Below are 25,478 nucleotides of genomic sequence, written 5' to 3' on the forward strand. Positions count from 1 at the left end.
CTTGATTTCAGACAAATTCATCAGCTGCCTAGTTGAATTTGGAATGGGAGATCTGGAGCTGCCATGTGCTCTGTGCCCTCAACCTCTCTCTACCCACAAATCCTTTGACCCCATGGATAATTGTTTTAAAAGCTTTTGTTCCATGCTTTGGACAAACCCTTTGAACCATGGAGAAGAAAACAGGCCCCGAAAGGCAGAGGGACTACTCAGTGTCACCCAACTAGGGATCCTGACCCTCCCCTATTTGTGAGTAGACGCGAAAATAAGAACAGTTGTGTTCTCTTGCTTCTCAAATTATAGAATCAACTCAGAGAAACACTATGCTTTTCAGCATCCACAAGGGCAGCGACTATTCCAGCAGGTGTGGAGGGCAGGGGGGAATAGGTGGGAGCTTCTCGGGGGCAGGGACTCTCACCCCCCATGAGGTCTTGGTGAACTATCAATGCTTTAAAAAACATACACTGACTGGGAAAGGGCTGCAATCATTAAGATTGCAGGGGTTCGACTTCAGGCCCCAGCAAAGCTCCTGAATGCCAGGATTTGGTACAGTTAAGGTGGATGGAAGACACAAAACAGTGAGACCAGCTGGACCCCAGAGTGGGTGGGATGGCACCTGCCACCTCACCCCCACCTTTCCCAGGATGACAAGGGGCCTTGAAGGGGTTAGAGAACATGGCAAAAGTCGCACAACTCCTAAGTTGCCAGTCAAGGATGTCTGGTCTGTTATCATTTTTAAGGATGCAGAGTTGGCGGCCAGCTAGATGTGTCACTGTGCTTTCCTCTCCCTGGAGGCAGGACAGTATTCAGTGACTGCTAGTGAGAGGCTGTCGTGAAACCACAGGAATGCAGGAGTAAGGGCCAAGCCCAAGCCTCGAGCCAGCCGCCCTCCTCAGAGCGTGTTTCCAGCCAGATCTGCTGGCTTTGATGAGCTGCCCGGTGTATCTGAACTGTCTGGAACCATGCTCCATCCAGGGAAGGGGCCTGGCCACCTCCCCAGGCTGCCTCTGCCTGGAATGAGCCAAGGTGGGTGGTTCCACTCCCAGGACTGGGACCCCAGCACAAAATGAGGCTCCCATGGCCGGGCCTGAGCTGGCTGACCAAGGCAAAGGATGCTGGGATGGATGGGAGATACTTTCAAACCTTTTCAACCCTAAGCATGTCTTTTCCTTGTCTTTATTCCTTACACAACACAGCACAACTGATTACATACATTTGTGCCGTTTGAGGTATTATTAGTCATCTAGAGTTATTCCAAGTACACTGGAGGACACGTGTAGGTTATATGTGAAAATACTACACCATTCGCACAAGGGATTGGAGCATCCAGGAATTCTGGTAACCACAAGGGGTCCTGTAGCACATCTCTCAACGATCCCAAGGGGTGGCTGTATGTGATTCCTAACACCAGGTCACAGCACTTTCTCAGCCACTTAGCAATGAGCTTTACTGTGGAAGGAAATAGTGGCTATTAAGAGCAGAGGTGTCCTGACAGGGCTACGATCTCAGTGTTATAAAGTTCAATTTACTTCACTTACAACAGCACCTAAAACAATTCAGTAAACGTCTGCTATTATTATTGTTGTTGTTGTTGTTGTTGTTAGCTATAATCTTTGCATTCTCGGCACACAAGATACTATAGGTGTTCACTAGAGGTACAAAGAGATACATTCTTAGAAACACCTCAGCCTCTGATATAAAGGTGCAGACTAGAATCCCCTAATGTTTAACACCCTGGCCCACGCCTCGGGGGCAGCCAATTCAGCTCACACCTGGGAGATGTCTGAGCGTTCTGCTGCTGGGAAGTGAACCCATAACCGAGCCTCCGGCTGAAGAGATCACTCAGGTCACCACCTTTGGCCACAGCTCATTGGGGTAGAGATGGACACCTAACCTGGAGAGGATTAATGCGCTAAATGGGGCAGTAATCTGTCAGATCTCCCCCTCTTAGGAATTTGTGCTAAAAGACATAAAACTGGACAGTGGTAGCCCATGAACTGCAAGCTCATTTAGAGGCAGGGCTAAGATGGTCGTTTTTGGCCATGAGGATCCATATGGCTAAGAAAGCTAAGGGAGAAGCCAGATTTGTGAAGAGGGGAGCAGAATCACAAGAGGCCCGCAGAGGAAGAGGCGGGAGCAGCTCTTGGATTATGACGGGTGAGCCTGAGGTCTGGTTGTGTCTCGTGAGATCCTTCGGTGTCCTTTCCACAGCCCCCTTTGGCTTGGTGTCACCTCTGCAGGCTTCCGTTCCTTACACGTGACTCGGCTGCAGCCCGTGGGCCCTTCAGTGATTGGCTGCTCTGCTTCACACCCTCAGCGTCCGTGGCCTGTACCGCTCTGTGCTGCCTGCTCTGCTTATCCACAGGCCCTTCCCTCACTTCACACACCCTTGTTCCAGCTACCACGTCGACACTCCGATTCCAGAGCATGGAAAGCAGAAGGATTTAATTCCAATGAACTCATCAAATCCCTGGGCTAAAGCAGAACATCCCGTGTTGCTTGGAAAAGAGGGAAGAGCTGAGGACAGAAGGAATGTAGCCCCACGAAAGAGAATCACCTTTTTCCACATCTCATCTCTCTTGCTGTTGAAGTCGCCTGTGCCCGGAATGTCCACCAGCACCACCCCTTCCGGAATCAGTGCAGACCTGGGAAGAGTCACTTCTATGTGTTTGATCAAGGGCCAGATTCGCGTCTCGGCTGACTCTTCAACCCCATCTATCTTCTGAGTACGGATGTAGGGGTCTAGCTTGACAGACAGCTCTTGGGCCTGAGGAGGAGGGACACAGTCACGCATAATAGCCACCCTCCCGGCTCGCTTATCCCGGGCTGGCTGGGCTACCGGTGACAGTGCTGATGGTGACAAATGCCTGGACAATGGGGTCAGGAGGCCCAGGATCTGCTCTGCCAGGGCCTAGTCCTTGAGAGCCAGGAGGGACCTGTGGATCTTGAAGTTCAAGATCCTTAACTTAGAGAGGAAGAAACCCGAGTCAGCTGGAAGGGGACTTCAGGAAAGTCATAGCAGCACTGGATAATAAATGTACCTTCTGACTCCACAGGGTTCTATAGATAACATAATGAACAGGAACTTTTCTAAATTTTGTAGACAGTGGATTCTTCCCCCATGGCAAATGTGATCATTTTAATGATCAGAAATCCAGCCACTACTATTTAAAAAAATCAATAGTCATACGGTCACTACCTCTTTCAAAGTGAGAATTAATTGGGAAATTGATCTTTGGAAATGTTTTTTTAACAATAAAAATGTTTTTTAAATTGTACTTGGCTTTTTCAAGACATTTTAAGAATAGAACATGGGGTAGAGAATTGCTCTCCGCCTCCTGTTCCCGCTTAAACGTATCTTGGAACAGTGACACATTCATGTGAGCAGCTAAGGTGTGAATCTCAACTGGAGATACTTCAGAGGATGGAAGATTTGGGATCTGTGGTGCTATTGTTGGTAAATATCTATAGAATGATCCTGAAAGAAAGACTGCAAATTTTTAAGAGTGTTTAGACTAAGCTGGTGGGTTTAGTGCAATCAGCATACAGGGTAATGGAGTTCATCAATTCTAATAAAAGGACAAATAGTGAAAGAAGAGACAGTGTAAGTTCTTTAAAATAATTCAAAATAGAGCAGATAAGGTAAGAGTGAAGTGCAGGAGAGGCATGGGCTTGAAAAGCTTCTTTCTACAAGAAGAGAGCTCAGCAGCAACCATCATGAAGGAGAATTTCATTCTCAAATTTATAAACCATAAATGTGAACTTGTAAATGGTAACTCTACTTCCTTTGTCTTGATAGGTAAATTTTTAACACTGGGGAAAATATTTCCAAATACAGAGATGGCAAAGAATTGAGTAGGCTATCGAAATCTTTGTCTAAGTTGTGTGTAATCAGATGAAGTAATGAGTGCTGTAATCATTTGGCTATGATTAGTCTGTGGTTTTGGAAATAAGAAAATCATCATTTTAATAGCAATATCCATGTAAATATAAGAAATGGCTACTATAAGCCAGGCATGGTGGCACACACATATAATACCAGCACTCTGAGATACCGGCACAGGAGGATTGGAAGTTCAAATCCAGCCTTGGAAATTTAATAACTTAGCAAGAACCACATCAATAAAAGAAGGACTGGAGATGTAGCTCAGAGCAAAGGCCCTAGGTTCAATCCTCAGAACAAAAAAAAAAGCTGCTGTATTTGTTTTACTCTTTAGACATTTAAGAGATAGCTGAGTGCTTTGAAAAGGTTTCATTCACTTGATTTTCAAGGTGCTTTTTAAGTATTTAAAATATTTTGAAAGAATCAAACGCATTAAACTATATAATATAAATTGTCTAAGGAAAATTAATTATGTAAGTAGTATTACATGTTTAAGAAGGACTTGTTGATCAGGGGGCAATTGAACATTGCATTTTAGGACAAATGTGAACAGCTATTTTTATTTCATTCAAAACTTGCCATATTTATGAATAGAATGACAAATTTTTAAAGATGAATTTTTCAGAAACAAGTAGGTTTTTAAATGCATAGTGTTTCCTTGTTTGTTTGAAACAGGTTCTCAGTATGTAGATCCGGCTGGCCTTGAACTCAGAGCAATTCTCCTGCCTCAGCCTCCCAAGTGCTGAGATTATGGACATGTGCTTCCAATACTCAGCTTTTAAATATACATTTTGAATAAACTGAAAGGTGGTTCCACAAATATTTTGTCTTAGTATAGAAATTGAATTTAACTTAAGAAGAATATTGATTTTAAAAATGAAAACAGTATCATCCCACTAGTTGCCCATTCTGTCCTTCATCCCTCTCAGCACAGTCCTGACTTTTGGTGGTCTGTGTGTCTGTCTTTCTGTCTGTCTGTCTGTCCACTGTGGCAGCACAGTGAAGTTGGCTTAAGCCAATCATGACAAGTCTGGTTCTTGCCTTCTATAGAACCCTTTTCAGCTAGGCAAGGACATGTGGCTCCTTTCTGAACAGAGAAATCTACAGTACAATTATTTGTCAAGGGTGAAATTTTTACTTCCTGACGAAAGGGAAGTTGTGGTTGGTGCCAGCTTTCATCCACTTCCTCTTCCCATGAGGCCAGCTATGACATCCAGCATTTAGTAGCAACCTGGCACCATGAGGCAGCAAGCACAACAGAAGACCAAGGGGACCCAAGAGATGTTGATCCTGACCTTGTTGAGCTACTCAATCAACCCCAAACACCTGCTGCCCAAAATTCTTATGAGAAAACGAATCAACTTCTATTTGGTTAAGCCATTATATGTCTCTCTTGTCACTTGCAGCCAAAAAGTTGCAAATTAATGAATTAATCTTCAACTAACTGAAGTCTTTTCTGTGCGTGAAAACTTCTCCATTTTCTCTAGAAAATCCAAACTGACAGCCATAAATAATGAAGGATAACATGCATCACGGGTAATTCTCATTTGGGTACCAGTTTGTTTCTAGTAAAAATGTTGTGCCTTGGGCTATGCCCCTAAATAGATTCAGCCACTCCTTTTAAGACTCATAGTGAACTGAAGAAAATAAAATCTTGACGGTACCTCTTCCGCCTTGAGGGTGATGATCCTTGAGGTGGGAATCTTCGCCCTGGGCTTTGCCCTTAGTAAGTCCTCATAGTTCTTCCTTTCGGCCCCTGTTCCATAGACCATTTTCAGCTTCCAGGTGGCCTCCTCTATGGCCTCATCCGCATCCCACACATCCGCATCCGCATCTTCTCCACCAGCCTCCTCCATCCTGTGCAGGAGTTTAGTCAAGTTCTTCAGCTCCTCTTTCCATTCCTGCCCAGAAAGAGCAGGGCCAAGCCCCTCGTGACACAAGTGGAGAACAGAATAATGAAAGAAAGGATATGCTGCACTGGGTGGGAGGGCAGGGACTTCCTGTTCACAAAGCTATGGCCGACTCCTCTAACCCCTTGCTTTGTTGACCAGGAGACAAGACCCCAAAGAGAGCTAGGGCAGGCCCGGAGTCTCACAGAGAGCCGCAACAAGGCCTTGGCCGGAAATCCCCCACTCTACTCAGCTTGCTCCTTCCTGATGCTTCTTTTCATTCACCAAGGTTGCGAGATAAATTTATAAGGGATGCGGTGTTAATCTCTAGGAGAGAGTGAAAAGGGAGCAAAGACAGAAAGGGAGAGAAGAAGGAAAAGAGGGAGAGAGAGAGAGAGGGAGGAAAAGAAAAAGGAAGAAAGAGAGCAAAGGAGGGAAGGAGAGGAGGTAGGAAGGGAGAAGGAAAGGAACGCTTGCCTGGTCAGACAGAAGGTGGATTTTCGCTTTGTACTGCTCACAGCAGCCGGAGCTCACTTGTACAACACAGGAAGTGCAGATGCTATCTCCAGAGACTGGGAGAAACATTGCCTGCTGGATGATGGCGTTGATCAGGGAGCTCTTTCCAGCCCCAGTGATTCCAAACAATCCAACGTAGATTGGATCCAACGACGGCTTTTCAATCATGGTAAGAAGTCTGTTTCTGTGTCCATTTTTAAAAGCACATTGTTATGACGATCAAGGTATAGAAGGAAGAACATCAGAACAGGATTCAAAGGAACTGAGTTCTAATCCCAGGCAAGTTACAACGGTCTTCCAAGTCTCTAATCCTCTCCGTGTCAAAGAGGAACATTAATCCCTGTTTCCTACACAGAGTTGGCCTGGGAGCAAATGAGACTATTCAAAGATACTTGATAAAGATATTTTATGCAAATTTTGTACGGTCTACATAGATACAGTCACACAGCACTCCCACTTGTGTTCTGTGGAAATTGCAAATTCCTGTCTCTAGGAAAACTTTTGCAGAGGTAAAGTAGTTTTGGGAGCAATCCACGCCTTACTGAGCAGGAGAAACTGCAACCTCAGCACCAAGTCAGTTGGGCGTGGAGTTAGGGACGATAGGGTTAGCTTCCGTTTCAGTAAAATGAGATGACCTTATGGGGTGCTGGCAGGACAAAAGGAAACTGGACTTGGCAGATTATTTGGTATCGGTGACAACAATAGATGGCAACTGTCAATAATAATGGCCCACAGCTACAGACAAAGCTTCTTTGCTTTGTTTCTAACCAAAAACTCCTTTGCAGTGTGGGGGGAAAGCACCTCAGTCCAGTAGGGAAAGACACTGCCATCCAACGTGAGAATAAGGATTTCAGACTCACATGAGATACTTGACCCCATTAGGAATGCTGTCATCCAGGAAGACGGACTGAATTAGCTTCTGGTAAGTGTTGCTCAAAACCCTTCTGGTCCGGGACTCCAATTTTTCATCTGGAATCAACAGAAGAGGATTAGCTGGGGGTACAGGGAAGAGATCGCACCCTGGTCTCTAAAGGAGGGGTCTGCTGCGTGTTGCAGAGAGGGGAAAGGAGAAATGACACGAAAAGAAATGACACTCCAGAGCAAGTTATCTGATGCTGGAGAAAATACCGCATTAGAGACCCCAGCGTTGTTCTGACCCCTCCAAGGGGCCAGTCCGCTGCTCAGCTCCTCACGACGGGAGTCGTCCTACGCTCTGTGGTGGGCTTCAGCCCCGTCTGGTTGCTCCTCTCCTCCCCGTGGTCGGAAGACAACACACGTACAAAATGCAAGGACACCGTACAAGCACGCACTGAAGGGCCAGGCTGACCCTTTTCCCGCCTCAGTTCTAACCAGGAAGCGGTTGTGTTGAGAACAACTCTCCTGCCCAGAGAAGCCCGGAAGCTTCCTATCAAATTCCCCACCTCTTCGGAGACTTGGAGGCCTGCAGAGGAACTGGTTCATTTAGAGACGTTTCAACCAGCTTTGGAATTTGACTTTCTCCCCCTCGGAGCATTGGAACACATTTGGAAAAGACTGAGCCGGTTAGAACAAGCCCGCGGGGTTTCAGGATACTCACATTCCTTGAGCGCGCTCTGTTCCACCAGCGGAAAAGCTCGGAAGCGCTGCTCTCGATCTGATCGCCGCCTTTTCTTCATCGGCTCCTCAAAAAGATCATTGTCATCAACTAGACATAAACAGAGATTATTAAAAACTTAGAGGTCTGGGCTCTGTGTACCCATAGAAAAAGAACGTTGTGGGGTCATCCCGGTCTGTCCCCTACTTCTCAGAGTCACGGGACACTTTGTATTTGGTTCTAGAATGTAGAGTCCGGCAAATCTCCCCCGATGAAAGGTCTCTATTTGGAAGTCCCCAGAAGCCAACACAGCCGGACATTCCTCACCAAATACCAAGTTTTAGAAAATCAACCAACTGTGAAGAGAAAAGCCCAAGACAGGGCTGAGGATGGGGAAAAGACAGGCACTTTCACGTGAAGAAAGGACTGATAGAAGACAAATCAAGCCAGGTGTGCCTGAAACCCCATCTACTTGGGAGGCTGGGGCAGGAAGATCTCAAGTTCAAGGCTAACCTGAGTAAACTTGTGAGAGCTTTTTTCAAAATGAAAAGGTGCTGAGAGTGTAGTTCATGGCAGAGTGCCCTAGGGGAGGTTCAAACCCCAGTACCAAAAAAAAAAAAAAAAAAAAAAAAAAAAAAAAAAAAGACAAAATGCAGAGCAGAGGAAGACGGACCATGAAACTAGAACAAATAGCCTCTTCCCCCAAGCCTCACTTTCTTCACCCACAAAATGAAAGAGTTGATAAAAATATGAGTATTATAAGAGTTTTGGAAGGAACCTATAAAATGGATGCCTTCTGGAGATTAAATCACCCGAAGACACCAGCATCTTCTTCCTTACATGGCACAAATGGAAACCATAGCAGCAGTCTCCGTGGTTCTGCACCATCCCATTCACCAAGTGGCTTCCCGTGGTCACAGAATGAAAGGCACCAGGGCTCACAATCCCAAGGAAAATGTGTAACCAAATACTGTGCTCCAGATGGGTTTCAGGTGATGTTTGCCTGGTTAGAAAGGGGCACCCCAGATCCGTGGGGTGGAGATGCAGGCAGGCTCCCCAGAAGGCTCAGGTGGCTCCCCTCTGCCCAGTCTTGCACCTTCCAGTGCTGATTCTGCTACAGCCTGGAGCCAGCTCACACCCCGCACAGTACCCAGTCCGGAGCCCTCTACTTGCCCAAGCCAGAACCTCTGCCACCTCATTCATGCTGTGCAGGTGACAGAACCTGTACTTTCGACCTTGCTGTCTCAGACATTTTCATTTCATGACTGAGCTCAAATGAAGCAATCCACCCTGGCTCGGTCTCAGGACTGCACCAGAGTTAAATATCAACTGGGTGCTGGCTCAGGGCTGGAGCTGGACAGGAGAAGCGGGAAGGGAGGGAGAACATGCTACTTTGGCCCCCGGCTGCAGGCCGCACCCACCAGCCCAAGCTCCAAAAGGCATCTCCGATGCCAGGATTCTCCAGGACCCGTCTCTGGAGAGAATGGGCGGCCACTTGTAGCTCAGGGGTTCTTCCGGGTAAACAACATTTACATCGTCTCTCAGCCACATGTATAAAATAGGACACGCTCTTCTATGCGGGGCCTTTATTTCAACTTTATAAAGATCAGAAATTGGTCTGAGAAGAGACTGGATGCTTATTTCTCAACTAAAGCAAAGACTATGGTGTCTGGTAAAGCAGCAAGGTTTAAATATCCTCGATTTCCAAAATAAAAACCACCTGGAAAGAATGCATTTCATCTTCGATTCATACCACACTTGGTAGGGCTTTTCTATTAAAGGGCAGCTGGGATGTACTGACCTGAACATGACTCAAAGCTCTTATTTCCCTTTAATTGTGCAGTACCCACCTGCCTTTTCCAGCATTCTACGTGGAATTATCCCAGGAAAGAGCAGAAGGGGTGGACCGAGGTAGGGCCAGGACAAACTATGGCTGCTGTTACTTTTTGCTGCCACAAGGCGTCACTATTGACAACGGAGCCTCCCAGCCTGGCCTGGGACGCAGATTTGCAAGATGATCCCTGGGCTCTACATTCAGCCAAGTGGACACCAAAGTCGTGGTTCTTTCCATTTGCATTGGCAGCCACATTTCAAATGCTGACTTTCTTTTTTAAAAAAGGGCATGAAATCCCATAACCTTAATTCCTTAGTTAATTCATTTAATTATGAATAGGCTACTTCAGTTACTGTTGAAATAACTGGTATTCATTCACTATTACAAATTGCTTTGAGAAAGCAATGTCTGACTAAAGAACAAGGAAGCCTCTGACCAGACAGCAGTGATGGGCTCCACTTAACTCCATCAGGGTTACCTGGGGAACGCTCTGGACCCGCCAAATCCTCTATTTCTGCCATTTCCGGCTCTGTGAACTCCCACTCAGAAGAACCAGCCTGGAAGGACACACAAGGTACAGAGGAGAAAACAGCAGACATGAAATCACAAAAAGCAAGCTAAGGCTATGCAAATATCTGTGCTTTGTTTCCCTCACTAGGCCCTAAAAGGGCAGGGACAATTCTGACTTGTCTTCCAGTCTCGCGCAGTGCCTAGTACACTAGTTTTGGCTTAAATATGGCAAAGATCAATGTGGGATCACAGTTTTCCTATAATATTTGTGTCCCATTTGCCTCTGATTTTTAAGTAACTCGCTCTGAAGTGAGAAGAAACCTCTGGTGGCCAGAGCTGTGAAGTCAAGTTATACAGCTTTGCCAGTTTGGTGACATCAGTGTCCCAGACAGGTAACCCCTGAGCCTTTGTGCCCTGGATATTTACTTCCAGCAAGATCTTGGCAAGCGGCTGGAGCTTTCGGCATTCCTAGGGCTGTATGGGGAAGGAAAGATGCAGGAACTAGGTTCCCTGGACCTTCCTCACACCGCACCCCCACTGCAGCCACAGGACACCCCTGCTAGGGGCCATATGGAGCCCTGAGGTGTGGGGCATCAGCGGGGAGAGAGGCGGAGAGGCACAGCCCAGGAAATGTCGGTGCCGGCCTGCGTCCTGCCCACTGGCAGACAGGGAAGGAGACCCTGGACCCACAGAGACTGAGAACACAGGGCACTGCACAGACCGAATAGGAACTTGTGTCCTGAAGCTCCTTCGTCTCCACCCCAGAGGAGACTGTGAGGAGCATCCAGAGAGCTCACCCTTCTATCTGCTGTTTCTCTTGGGAGCATTCAGCCATGTATGTCCAAAACAGTCGCCAGCCCTTCTGAGATATGCAAAATCCCTCCTGACCTGTCAACCTCCGTTAACCCCACAGGCCATTAGTGAGGGAGACCGTGCCTTATTTGCACATTAACCCCAAGTTACAATGAAAACTAAAAGTCCTCAGTTCAAACAGCCTGGTACTCATAGTTTGGCTTGCAGATCTGAACGGCCCGAAGGCCTCGGTGCCTGGCATGCTTTGGTCGAGTGTGGTGCGAACCCCTAGCACATGCAAGGTCCTGAGCCCTTTCCCTCTCTGCCCCTCCTGCAGCCCTCACTCTGCCTTCCCACATGTTTCTCCAGGGTTTTCATGCTTCCCACACCATCGGTTCCCTTCGCCCTCCTCCCCCCAGTGAATTCCTCCTCTTCCTTCAAGTTCCTGTTTGACAGCTCTTCTGAGATAGGGTGCCTGAGGTTCTGGTCATTCCCCTGCATCCCCACTGCTCCGTGTGAACCCCTGTTACTATCATGACCCAGGTTTCTTTATGTCTGCTCCTCCTCATTGCACCGTGAGCTTTCTGAGGTCAGGGAACTGCATTTTTTTCAATGTCGTACTTCTATCAAGTCCAGTGATAGCAATAAATGAATGAATTAGAAGCTTTTAGGGAGATACCACACCAAAGGGGTTTTAAAAGCCAAATTAGAGCCAGGCACAGGGACGCTCACCTTTAATCATGGCACCTTGGGAAGCTGAGGCAGAAGGATTGCAAATCTGAGCCCATCCTGGGCAACTTAGCAACTTAGGGAGACCCTGTCTCAAAATTAAAAAATAAAAAGATGGGCTGGGGATGTAGCTCAGTGCAAAGGCCCTGGGTTCAATCCCTAGTATGGCATATATATTTTTTTCTGAGGAAGTTTGTTCTATTTTGGACAGTTTTGATTACAGTAGTCCCCCTTATCCTTGGGAAATGCATTCCAAAACCAGGTAAGCAAAGAGAAAAGAGAGGAAGATGAGATGTTATGCAGACAAGAATGTAGTAATGCCTGGCAATAACTTTACATGCGCAACAAGGAACTAACAAAGAGAGCTGATGCTCACTGAATACAGTAGCTCAATGAGCATTGTCACACAAAATATTAGGTGTTAAATCATCATGGTGTACCCTGCAGACAAAATAAAACACTTGGTCCTACTGGTGGCCAAAACTCGGTAGATCTTCAGGACAAATTGTGTTCCAGAATTCGAATCCCAGAAAGAAACAGTGGAGCTACATGAAGTCCAGAAAAATTAATTGACCAAGCTATGGCATTACTACCATACAGACATTGAGATTAAGGTCCTTTGACCTGAGGGGGATGGGGATCAAAGTGCCCTAGAAAAGTAGAGTTGAGAAAAGCAGGTTGTTCACTGAATTCTGGAAGTGGGCAGTGGTTTTGTCTTCTTTCAGGGCCTTGGGAGATTCAGTTTGACCCATCTGGCTTCCTTCACTCCACCACCAGTGTATGATGTCCAGCAGGGGTTGTTGGCATGGAGCTATCCAGGATTGGGTGAGGGTTAACTGCACGCAAAGAAAGCACCAACCTATGAGCTTTCAACTATAGTGGCATCCACAGTACCAACACAGGCAATGTGTGGATTCTAACTAAAATTTAGACAAAACGGAAATTACCTGAGATGGGATTGTAGAAATATGGATTTTGAATTCCTTCTACCACGTTCAAAGACTGAGAAGAAGGAATCGTTTCATTGTCAAGCCAAGACACTGGAAAAGGGAAAGGGATCGTTCACAAAAAGAATAAAGAAGTAGACAGAAAGAAATAAAAAGCCCTTGAAACGGAGGGCCTGCAAAACTGGGAGAGGTGGCTTGGTGGTTTTGATAGAGTCGTTGGGTTGAACTGAAGGATGCGGTAAAAAAGGCATAAGGCTGGAAATCGAGTATGGAAGCTTCACTTCTGGTTCTGTGCCAATCGAAAGTGTTACAGGCAGGTTATCACTCTGGACCTCAGATTTCCCACCTGTAAATGAAATGTTAAGCTCGTCCTTAAAGTGTGACTGTTCTCCAGCTTCAATGGGTGCTAGCAGATGAAAATTCTCATTGTGAAATGTCTCTCGTCATTGAAATGGACAATGTGCTGATGATTAGAGATTCTGAGTGGTTGAAAGTAACACATCTGAGGATTCTACAATGTCAAATCCATTGTCTTAGGGATAAAATGACCTATAGGAGCATAATCCTTTCTCAAGTGATGCTGGAATATGCTTCCCTCAAAAGGGAGGCAGTAATGGTGGTATATTTTGCAAAATTTTGGCTTCTTCTATAGAGAAGCAATTGAAAACAGCCCAAACTTACTGCTCGGATAGTCAAGGTTCCATATGTGTGGCTTATTTCACCCCTATTTCAACGATGTGGTTAGCACATCAGTTTTGATTTTAGTACTTATTTATATTCATTGCACTGAGCCCAAGAATAGCACATTTTAGGTGAGACTCTGCACAGCTAGTTTAGATATGGGAAGGCTCTGCACGGACCTGGTTTCCGGTTGAGTAACTTGACTTTTGACGGTTATTCTTACCTCTCTCACTTGCCCTTTCTTCTGTTTGTATTTGCTTATTGCTTTTCCTTACAGAAAAACAATGCAACAGTCATCTCTACACCATACTGGGACAGCTGCATAGAGTGGAAATAAGAACGTTAGGGCTGCTTCTTTTACAGATATGGACACTGAGGTCAAGAGAAGGAAAGGAACTCATTTAAGTTCACTTAGTAAGGTAATGGCAGTGAGGATGCGAGTTTCCTTTTCCTTACTGCAAGTTCAATGTTTTTTTTCATTACGCTAAGCAGCCTGTAATAGGTACTGCTTTAAGCGGACACTCTGGAGCTTGGGCATAGGAGAATGAACCCACAAATGAGGGTTCTCTCAAAGGTATGATGACAGCATTTCCTGGGAATGAAGGCTGTGCAGTAGGAGGGAGTGTAGCAACTTGAAAACACGAAATGGAAGCTACTGCCTGCAAACTCTAAGATGCACTCAAAGTAAATTGAGCCAGGGAGAGAGAGGGAAAGGGAGAGAGAGGGAGACAGAGAGAGAGAGAGAGAGAGAGGGAGAGAAGGGGGAGAGGGGGAAGGGAGGCGAGAGGGAGGGAGATCAGCGCATCATCATTGCATTTGTTCCGTGTTTGGCTCAGAACTGAATGTGTTTATCACATAGGACAAGAATCCTTTGTTTTCCCTTAGTTCTTCTGTAGTCAGAATCTCAGCTGTCTTGACTTGCCTCATTAAACCTTCCCGACATTGTTATTTTATTTTTATTTCCACCTCTGTCCTCTGTCCGAAAAGTAACACTAATAGAAAAAATAAATAAATGTGTAAATTAGCAAAAACTTTTAGGGGGCGTTTTTATCATTAACATTGGTTTAGCCCCTACTTTTAATACATATGGGAAGTGCTTAGTATACAGTAAGCACTGAGTAAATAGTCTATGAACGAATGGCATTTATCTTTTAAGTATGTCTTAGAGGGTAGGAATGATAATGGTAAGGATTATATATTTACTTTCTCCATTTGTTGGTTTCATCCACAAATGTTTGTTAAGAGTCTATGTGCACTGCTATTACGGCTGCTGGAGATACGGCAGGAGGAAAATGGGCAAGATGGCCGCCCCCACAGACTCAGGCTCCATCTGTGAATTTACGAGGAAATTACTCCGGATTTCAAGGTATTTGAAGAAGCTGTGCCATTGTCCCTGGAAATCTTTGGTCAGGTTTCATGCCCTCCTTTAGAGACATAGGTTAAAGGATGAGATGGGGAGGAGATTCTTAATAAAATGATGGGAGGCTGAGAAAACTTATCACATGTTTCCTTGCTAAGTTTTAGGTTTTGGTTTAAGTATATTTTCTAAGCACCCTTCTGAACATGCCACTGCTCTTCCCAACTGAGGATGTTCCCAAGGAGCATTTTAAACACATTAGCTCAGAAGCAAAAGGCGAGGCAGTGCCTCAAACCCAGGGAAAGAGATAGGCGTCAGCACTGACTCGTCAGCCAGTGTGCTGGATGCCACCAGTGTGGCTGCAGGGAAAGGAAGCCCTGGAATTATGTGTTTTTCAGTGACCTTCTCCTCTAGGTGAATAGAGGAGTAAATCAGTAGATTTTTTCATAACAAATTATCAGATTCTAACAAGATAAATTTTACTCTTCTAGTACTGCTCTCCTGAGCCTGTCAGAACTAATGAGACATAAGACAACATGTCCTTCCTCATTAGGAATTCGTACAGCCCCCAACAATGCCTGCACTAGCTGCTTTCTTTTGGGAGAAATGATTAAAGACTTGCTCAAAATCACACTGTCAAGCAACATTCAAATTAAAACCCAATTCTCCTATCTCTAGTCTATTGGCCTTTTACTTAGCCTTAAAATTCACTTACACAAACAGAAAGGTAAAATTCACTTTTCCTCAAGAAATAATTTAAGAAAACTAATCTAAGAAGAAGACACAAATCTCGCAGAAGAATTCCAAGGAATTCATGTAGATATTCAACTTGCTTTTTCTGTGTGCCAGGGATCACACTTGGGATCTTGCCCTTTCAAGGCAAGTGATGGAACCATTGAGCTAAACTCCCAGCCCTATACTCAGCTTTCCGAGAGGGGGACATGACTCCCAGCTCCTCAAGTGTGTACTTTGCCCAGCTTCCTCCATTTTGCCAGGGAACAAGGTCAACACTAACAGCCACGAGTCATGGTAACGGTCAGTACCCTCCATACAGTGCCATCTGATCTCCCTCCCTAGCCCATAATTTCAGTCTAATCATGACCAAAACATCAGAAATGCCAATAGAGAAGCATCCTACATAACAGGCTTGACCAGTACTCCTTAAAACTGACAAGGTCATCAAAAACAGGGAAAGTCTGAGAAAATGTTACAGCCAAGAAGGCCTAGGGAGACATGACAAATAAATGCAATATGATATCCTGGATGGGATCCTAGAATGGAAAGCTGACATTAGAAATGAACAAAGAAACTTCAATGAATCATGGCCTTTAGTTAATAATAATATATCAATATTGGTTCATTAATCATAGCAAAAGTACCATACTAATATAATAAAGGAAATTGGGTGTAGATTATGGGAACATGCTAAACTATGATCTATGTTCTCAATTTTCCTGTAGAACTGCAATGTTCTTTTTTAAAAGTCTATTAAAAATAACTACATGTTACAGTATAAATTACACAAGGGAAACAACTTACCAGATGTTTCTGCATAGAAAAACAAAATGACCCAAATACTTTTCTGCTTCAGTTCCAGGAGACCACCAAGAGATAACAGGAGCTTTTCTGCCTTGGTAGAGATATTTGGAATCAGCTATGTAAGGGGTACAGTCACAGGGCCATATTTATACAGCGGAAGTGAAAGTAACTTGCCCACCAGGGGGCTTCACCACACTCTCCTCCCACTGATACCAGGAGGTGCTATTTTCTCCTCCAGATTAAAGTAAAATCACACCATGAGCCAGGTGCCATACACCCTGCTTCTCTATCCCCTTTTTCACACAAGCAGGCAGATCTTAGCCGTTTTTTCTTTCCAAACAGGTAACTGCATCTTCTCTTTGAGGGTTAGCACTGTTCAGATGGATCTGTCTCACTTGGACAGATCAGAAGGATGCCCCAGTTGCAAGACAGATAAAGTGCTGGTTCCAAGACACCCAAGTATGAGATATCACTGGAGAGATGGAAAATACAAACCAGTCCTTGACACAAAGTCTTGAAATTCACTGAAAACACCGGCTTGCTTGGTTATAGAAATGGGTGACATCAAGTTTTAAATTACTTCCTTGAACTTAAATTTTAGACCCACATTTTCAAAAATAAATACTTTTAAGTTGCCTTCCAGTAAAGAAAAGCAATAAATAAACCTTAGTCCACTGGGCAATATGACAACCCAAACGATGACCCTGAGTACAAGAAGCTGTTCTTTGAACCTTCAGCCTCAACCCATGTGCTACCTTTTGAGGAGGGAAAGAAGGGACTCAGATTCAACAGTCCAAATAGGTTTATTGCTAAACCTGAGAGGGACCTTTCTGTGGGAACAGAAAGGAGAAGTCATCTCTTACAGGCTAAGAGGCTTTTTCATAGTGTTTTGGGCGGGCTTTGGGGAGATGGGTTGGAGAAATAGTGGATTGTGGCTTGCTGAAGCGTCACCTATGACCCCCTGATATGTCCTCTGGAGGCTGCTTGTGACCAAAGTAAAATGGAGCCCATGTTTCTTTTTGAGAGTGGGCGTGCTTATTCGACTGGCTGTGTCCCTGTCTGGGCCCCATTACCTTTGAAGGCCAACTCAGTCATTCCCAGGGCAATTCTCAACAACTCCTGGTGCATATTTATTCTAAAGATGAAGATTCAGAAGGTAAAGAACCAAATGTGGAAAAAACTGAAGATTTAAGTCTTTAGAGTACCATCTTAAACCCACTTTGAACATTGTCAAGTTTGTGTCCCTCAAGATCGAGAAATGAATTTTAGGGAGCAATGGAGCGTAAGAGTAGGAATGATTTACTGACTGAGAGGTAGCTCCTGAGATACAGAAAGAGTCCCAAAAGCCAGTTGCCAGCAAGGCCCTTTGTTAGGGCTGATTTACAGAGCAAAGTCACAGCGTGAGTACAACCTGGGTCAAAGTAAAACCAACCTATAGGATTACAAGTACAGCTGCTTAGCTAATATTGAATCAAAAGGGACATGAGTCACATAGCTAAGTTTCATGGAAAGAACAAAGGCATTTTGGGGAAAGGATGGGTCAGGATGCTCTGGTCACCCACCTGGGTGACTGATGATTATTTGGACTTTACCCGACTAGGTGATACCAATCACAGTACAATCTCAAGTTATTGTTTATCTCTTAGACCCTGTACTGATGGAGTTTAAGTTCAATATTTTTATTATAAGTCTCTCTAGTTTTACCTGTAAGAAGATGGAGAGTTTGGTGGTTTTGAAGGACAATTTTAGCTAAGGGACTTAAAGACTCTTATTGAGATTTTGTAGCTTTTACTGTACCTTTCTAGCTTTATTAAACCATTACTGTGGTTAGCTACAGGTGCAGCTGGAAACTGTTGGCAGGGGTCAGTGTTTGGAGCCTCCTTTTTATATCTAGCCTTTATTTTTATAGTACTATTTTATACATCTTTTGGTTATACCTCTTTGTTGGATGTTGAAGACCAAGTTAAAGAGAGACTTATATTAATTACAATTAACCTCTCGCTCTCTGTCAAGGTCGGTTAAGTCTCTTCAGGCATTTTTTGAGCCATGTATAGAGTCTCTCAACTCTTTTGTCAGTGTCAGCTGCCAGGATGAGTCATGGTCTTGTTTGACAAAGTAGCTTTTCGTGGAAGCATAGGAGACGTTTCTTTTCTTTTATTTTTTTTTCTTTTCTTCTTTCTTTCTTTCTTTCTTTTATGTGTGTGTGTGACTATCACAAATAGCTGGAACACAAGTAAGGGAATGTCAGATGTTTGAGCATAAAAGGTTTACCGCCATAAACAACTTTAATCTGATAGTCAACAGTATGATAAGATGTTTTTAGGTTTTCATCACATTTATTTAATTTTTACTCCTTTTTTTGTGAGACAGGTCTGACTGTATAGTCCAATCTGGTCTTGAATTCACTGTGTAGGCCAGGTTGGACTCAAAGTCACATCAATCCTCCTGCCTCAGCCTCCCAAATTCTGGGATTACAGGCATGTGCCACCATGCCTGGCTAGTTTTTACTCTTAAAGCAAATTTTAGATTCCTTTAACAGGTTTTATAAGGTGAAACTATATTGACAAGAATTAAGGACATCTTTATAGCTCTGATAAGTTTAGGAAACAGTGTTCATGACCACAAATAGATGTATTACCCAATATACGAGTCAATCATACAATATACAAGTCTCATCATTAACAAAATGCTGATTTAATCAAAACCAATAGATGTAGATCAAGTTTAAATGTCAGGACCAAATTTTAATAAAAGATGTCAAATTTTGATCATTTTATATGTTTATGGTCTGAATATATATTGTGTAAGACAGCAAGTTCTATTCTGGTCATAGAAACGGTTACACCAGGCTGCTGTAGTTCTGTTTTTATAGTAGCTTGTTCAAAATGGGCCTATAAGTGTTGTAGCTGGACCTCTTCCTGAGGTACCATTTGGAGAACACTCAACAACACAAATGGCACCCTCTGTCCTTGAACCTGCAAAAAGAATTTTTCTTGTGTGAATTCCACTGGTGCACTGTTATTGTTGAAATATCCCTTTCCTGTTCTCCAGAAAGCCTGCCGTTGATTCCACTTTGCTAAAATAGCATCTCCCTCATCTCCCAGTGGTGTCGGAGCAGAAAGAGCACTGCAGCGTTATATCAGCCGGCTGGACTGGCTGCAGCTTGTGTCGGTTGACTGAAGAGGCCCCTAACGTAGATTGCTGCTGTTACTGCTGCTGTGTATTAAATCCTGCAAATCCCAGTCCAGTTCCCAAACCAGTACCTAAACCAGTACTACTTCCGTTGTTGTGCCCAAACCGGTACCAAATCCAAAACCGTTGTTCTGAGCACCACCAAAGAGTCCGGCTGGGCTTGTGTTCACAGGGGCAGAAAAGTTGAGCACAGACCTTGCAGTTGTAGATGTTGTCCCAGCTCCTCCAAACCCACCCGCAGTGCTGCAGAGGTGCCTGAGGTACCCGAGGAAGTCCCAAAATTGAGGCCATGTTGCAGGAGCAGGGAACCAAGGCCGTGCTTCTGAGACTCGATGCTCACTCTACAACTTTTGACAGAGATTAAGAGAGAGGAACAAAAATCAAAGAGCAGATTGGAACTGTTGTGACTATACTGTTTAGAGCTTGCTTTTACGTTTTATTTTAAAACTCTGAATCAAGAAGTCCTAAAACCCCAGCCTGCTAAAGAGATCTATCACCTCAGGGGATAGATAGAGGCAAGTAGTGGTCCCAAAAAATCCTGCCCTCCTCAGGCTCTAAGGCAAAGAAGTCTCTGAGAGATCATGTGCTATCCTTAGGCGATCTCCCTTTCCCAGCTAGACAAGGCTAGGTTTCATTCAAAACCCACTCTAAAGATTCCTGTGTCTCATTATCTGAAACACTCTTATGAAACTCGCAGGTTAAAGCTGGCACTCATTGTTCAGCAACCATGAATTATACATTAGTAAAAGCACATGTGCCAATTTTGTCGTTCCCCTAAGTACATAAATGACGAGAACCAGATCTAGCAAGGGAGGGAGGCTGGAGGTTGGGGCCTTTCTGAGAATGTGAGTGAGTGAGAAAGTAAGAAAGAAACCTAAGCCCCTGGGCTCCTTGATTTAAGTCCGTGGACTTTATCAAGCCCTGTGGATAGTGTCGACCATCACTGATCAGCTAATTGTACCTGCATGGCTTGGGACATGATCCCAGCCACCCAAAAAGGGGAGCCATGGCACCAAGCAGACTTAGTTTATGCCCTGCGGTTTTGAAAGAAAGGTTAAAGAGCAGTTTAGAATTCCTTCCTTGAGCCGAATGTGCTTTGGATCCCACGGTCGTTGTGCTTATGGAAATAGCTCCCTCTGCCGTCACCCAGAGATCACACCGGCTGGATCGGAAACTGTGCTCAGGACCCTGGGCAAGGATTTCACCCTTATGTGCATCTTTCTGGGTGAACAAAACTTAGAAGTTTCATCTTTCCCAGAGAAGAGGGTATGTGTTCCTTATCTAAAATGATTCCCTGACTGCGACGTTTTTATAGACAAACGCTCAGTTTCTATGGGCTCAACTTGAGAGTTTTTAGTTGAAGGAAGTCTTCTCCTCAGAGATGAGTTAAGGAGGCCATCTGTCCACGAGTTGTCGCCCTCAGCCTGGAAAGGCAAAAGCAGGGAATTTCAAGAGCTAAGATCGCCTCCTCCCCAGCAGAGGATCAGACTAGAAAGGGAACAGGCATAATATAATGGGCTTGACATTATCTTCTGTGAGCATGGAGGAGATCACTGGCAGACTGTCCCAGTGAATCCTGTCCTCCCAGGTTTAAGGATGGCAGCCACAGTAGTCATTTTATTTGACTAAAGGGAGTCCTGTGTTCATCCTGCGTTCATATCTGAAGCATTGTGTTCCCTACATAGGCTAGGTTCTATCTAAAATCTACAGTAAAAATACAGAAAGTTTCCGTGAAAAACAAAGTCTATTAGGGGAGCTCCAATGTTACCTTCCCTGGCACTGCTGTCTAAAATAAGATGACAAACCATCTGGTAACTAACTGCCAAATAGGTCAAGCAAGGAATACAAGTAAATTCTGCAACTCGTAAGTCTGAATGCAGCACGTATAACAGGAATACAAGGCTCTGCCTGCAAAAATCAAATGTCCCACCAAGAAGCATCATAATCATCCCATGCTCTCAACTTAAATGTACCATCACTGGGGGAAAAAAAAGAAAAGGCATAAACAACTAACAAACAAAAGATGATACTCTGCTTACCTAGATGAGTCAACCTCTAGAATCCAGTGCAAATATTTAGGGGTTCCATGAATCAAAAGCAAACTCTTACTTCCTTCTGATTATTTCTCTGGGGCCTCCAAATGATATAGGAGAAATATAACCCTCAACTTGCTAGATGTCAGATGTGGCAAGTTTGTGCCCCCCAAGATCGAGAAATGAATTTTAGGGAACAATGGAGCCTAAGTGTAGGAATGATTTACTGACTGACTGAGAGGTAGCTCCTGAGATACAGAAAGAGTCCCAAAAGCCAGTTGCTAGCAAGGCCCTTTGTTAGGGCTGATTTACAGAGCAAAGACACAGCGTGAGTACAACCTGGGTCAAAATATAACCAACCTATAGGATTACAAGTACAGCTGCTTAGCTAATATTGACCCAAAAGGGACATGAGTCACATAGCTAGGTTTCATGGAAAGAACAAAGGCATTTTGGGGAAAGGATGGGTCAGGATGCTCTGGTCACCCACCTGGGTGATTGATGATTATTTGGACTTTACCGGACTAGGTGATACCAATCACAGTACAATATCAAGTTATTGTTTATCCCTCAGGGAAGCATGTAGGCCTGGTCACTGTATCTTTATCTTGAGCTCTGCCCTTGAATGGATGCACCTTCAGCACTTATCCTTTGTACTGATTCTCCAGAGAGATTATTCCTGTCTGACTGCCTATTCGTTTCTAAGTTAGCTTCCTATAATAATAGAAATGCCAATATAAAACTCAAAACCATGAAAGTCAACAGGAAAACCATCTTAATGTTAGATCTTCTACTTACCTCTTGGACATAATCATTCCTTAAACCTGTTTTTATTGTCATATGTGCTTGGCTCTCCCTCTGCTAGTGGTGTCTTTATTTCAGCAGTTGACGGTATTCCTAATTGTCAATGCTACTAAATCACTCAGTAGCTAGAATTAGCTTTGAGCAGTTTGAAAGCTTCCAGGGCTCTTTAGAATAGTCCTTGGTACCTGCTATTGGACACTTGAATGCTCAACCTGTTAGAAGTTTGGTCATTCTGTCAGGAAGAATTTCCACTGAATCCACTGAAAACACTGAAGCAATTGAAAGAGAATTTCCCCAGCGAACCACTCTCACTCTACCCCCTATCACTGCCCTGCCTTCCAGCCTGTTAACAGCTGACCTGTCCATGTGCCCGTCAAAAGCTAAGCCCCTGTGTTTGCAACACATTCCATCCCTCTCTCCAACTGGAAGACTGGGTAGAGCATGTTCTCTTACCTCAAACTTTCACCCTTCTCTGGAATATCCTTATCCACCCTCAGAGTTGCTACCATTCCATGTTAAAGCACACACACTCTCCTTGACCTCAGTCTCTTTACCAGCTACTATCCCATTTCTCTTCACTTATGACAAAAATTCTCAAGTTTTGTCTAATCACAGTCTCAATCTTTTCCTCTCTCGTAAACCTACTCCAGCCAAGCTTTCAACACTTATCATTCACCAGAACTGTTCTTTCACAGACTCCAAGTGATCTTGGTCAACCCAACCCTCACCTGCCCGTCAGCAGCATTTGACCAGATGATCACTCCCTCCACCTTCACATCCGTTCTTCACTTAGCCTTCATGTTACCACACTCCCCTAGTTTTCTTCCCACCTCCTGGGACCTCATTAATCTCCATTGCTGGTCACGCCTCTTCTTCCCTAACCTGTTAATAGTGGAATACCCCAAGGCTTAGGACTAGGTCTCGTCTCTTTCCACATTTACCCTATTTCGGGCTTTAAGTTTCACCATACACATAAATGATTGGTGTCCTCAGCTCCAACCTCTTTCATGTCTTATGACTCCCTATCATCTCAAATACAGCAGACCCCAAACTGATTCCCCAAAGCCCCCTCAAAACCCCACTTCACCTATTTTTCTCTAGCTCAGCTACTGACAACTACATTATTCTATTCCACTGGTTCAAAATCTTTGCTCTCATACTTGATATTGAAATCATTTGATATATCTGAACATGTCTCACCATTTCCACTGCTTTTCTACTTTGATTGGAGCCACAGTAATCTCTTACCTCATTCAACAGTTCCCAAGCTTTGCCCAAGAATTTCAAAACCCACTGGCTGCTTCCTACCTTTTTAATATTCTGATTTAATAAGAAATTTCCAGATGTGCACCAAAGTTTGGGAATTACTGGCAAGGGTATGGTAATGGCCACCTAAGTGATCTCCCTGCTTCTCCCACTCCCCTGCTCCCAAAGTCTATCCTCCAGCCAGTAAGTAGACATAATTTTAAGTCAGATCATATCATTCCTCTGTTAAAAACTCCAGGGGCACCCAGTCTCAGAGTAAAAGCCCAAGGCTTCTCAATGACCTACAAGCTCTCCTATGGGCTGCACTGTCCCCTCCTGCCACCCTATCATTTATTTGACCTCTGTTACAATTTGTCTCACTTGCTGCTCCATTAACATTGGCCTTCTTACATGAGTGCACCATTCTCGGACCTTTGCACTAATTGTTCCGTCTGCCTGAAATACTCTCTCACCGGAAATCTGTACATAGAGTATCGTTCAAACATCATATTCATTATATCCTTTAAAAAGGCCTACTCTAGTCCTTATTTAAAATTACAATTTTATTACTCCCTCCGCGTGTGTGTGTGTGTGTGCGCACGTGCGCATGCATGGGCACACATACTGAGGTAGATGATGATGCCTTTAGATAAGAATGCTGGAAAGAACAAATTTGGAGAAGATACCCATTTTAGACATGTAACCTGTTGTCAAATAGGGGAGACATCAGGGCTGGGTTATAAATCTGGGAGGGGAGAGATGATATTTGAAGCCATCCATGGTGGTCTGTGGATTGTCTTGGGGGTAATCTCTCTGCAACACCAGTCTTCTTGAGTCCACAAGTGACTGAGAAAAGTAGAATAATCAAGAGTAGAGGGCCCTATTATAAAATACTTTCAGGGAAGATAATTTATGTTCCTTGGTAGAATGAAGTAATAAATTTCACTGAATTTAACTAGATGGATGTCACAAAACTTCAACAGAGCAGTTTCAGGATGGTAGTGGGATCAAAGACTTGGAATTGTCTTAATTCTAGGGGGAAGTAAAGAACTGGAGACAGCATCAAGTCCCATCTTTATTAATTAGGGTTCTTAATCTCTGATCCATGGACATAGAAGATCATGAGTAGACTTCAAGAAGTTATTCCATGTCTTCTCTCCAAACTCCATGAAGTTTCATGTGCTTTTCTGGACAGGCATTCATAGTTTTCATGACGGTTAAGATGGGCCATACAAGGTGTGACCAAAAAAGACAATGAATTTAAAGTTTTTAAAATTTTACTATAGTAAAAAATATATTGTCATTAATATCCCTCAAAATCTCTCCCCTTACATCAAACACATGGTTCTCACTACTTTCTGGAGCAGTTCTGAAGCCCTCTTTCATAAGAGTCTTGACTTGCACTGTTGTGCAGCCTCAATTCCCAAATCCACTGAAAATGTCTACCTGTCACCATCACTTTGCCTTTGTCCAATGAATAGGGTGGGTGAGAACACTGTAATGTTTTTACCAGCATGCCTTTCTGTTGGATGGCACCTGACACGAGCACTCAACCTATTTTTTATCATCCCTTGTAAAGACGCTCATGAAAGAGGACTTCCAGAACGGCTCCAGAAAACAGCAAGAAGATGGGATGGGTGGGTTCTAAGAGAGGCACGGACTATTTTGAGGGCGATTCATGGCAATGTCTTTCAATGTCTTTGAAAATTTAAATATTCACTGTATTTTGTGATCAGCTCTTGTCTTATCATTCGCAGAGACCTGACCCACAGCCGGCTCCTCAGATCGTTTCCTAACAGGTCTCCTCCACGCTCTGAATTTAGATTCTTCCTCGCGAGGAGACCACGTTCCAGTTCCAGGCCAGCCTACCGGCAGTGCTGCACCTGGGATCCGGAGCCCCATTCAAACAGGGCCCGCCCCCACGCCCTCACTCAGGCTCAGGCTCGCTACTGCAGCT

The 25,478-nt window shown here is 44.3% G+C and overlaps 1 protein-coding gene across 1 annotated transcript in view; it reads right to left on the bottom strand.

The window, feature by feature from the left end:
• Positions 1-10,213, bottom strand: part of Nuggc (nuclear GTPase, germinal center associated) — a 38,238-nt gene extending 28,025 nt beyond the window's left edge. Inside the window, exons 1-8 of the mRNA XM_033765562.1 lie at positions 10,171-10,213; positions 9,280-9,332; positions 8,066-8,180; positions 7,862-7,969; positions 7,146-7,254; positions 6,247-6,469; positions 5,545-5,781; positions 2,555-2,764 (exon numbers count right to left, since the gene is read on the bottom strand). Of these exons, the coding sequence (XP_033621453.1) occupies positions 2,555-2,764; positions 5,545-5,781; positions 6,247-6,469; positions 7,146-7,254; positions 7,862-7,969; positions 8,066-8,180; positions 9,280-9,332; positions 10,171-10,213 (1,098 nt within the window). The remainder of the gene's footprint in view (positions 1-2,554; positions 2,765-5,544; positions 5,782-6,246; positions 6,470-7,145; positions 7,255-7,861; positions 7,970-8,065; positions 8,181-9,279; positions 9,333-10,170) is intronic.
• Positions 10,214-25,478: the final 15,265 nt, after the last annotated feature.

Source organism: Fukomys damarensis, unplaced genomic scaffold (assembly GCF_012274545.1).
Source record: "Fukomys damarensis isolate Sample0158 unplaced genomic scaffold, DMR_v1.0_HiC HiC_scaffold_18, whole genome shotgun sequence".
Lineage (NCBI taxonomy): Eukaryota > Metazoa > Chordata > Mammalia > Rodentia > Bathyergidae > Fukomys > Fukomys damarensis.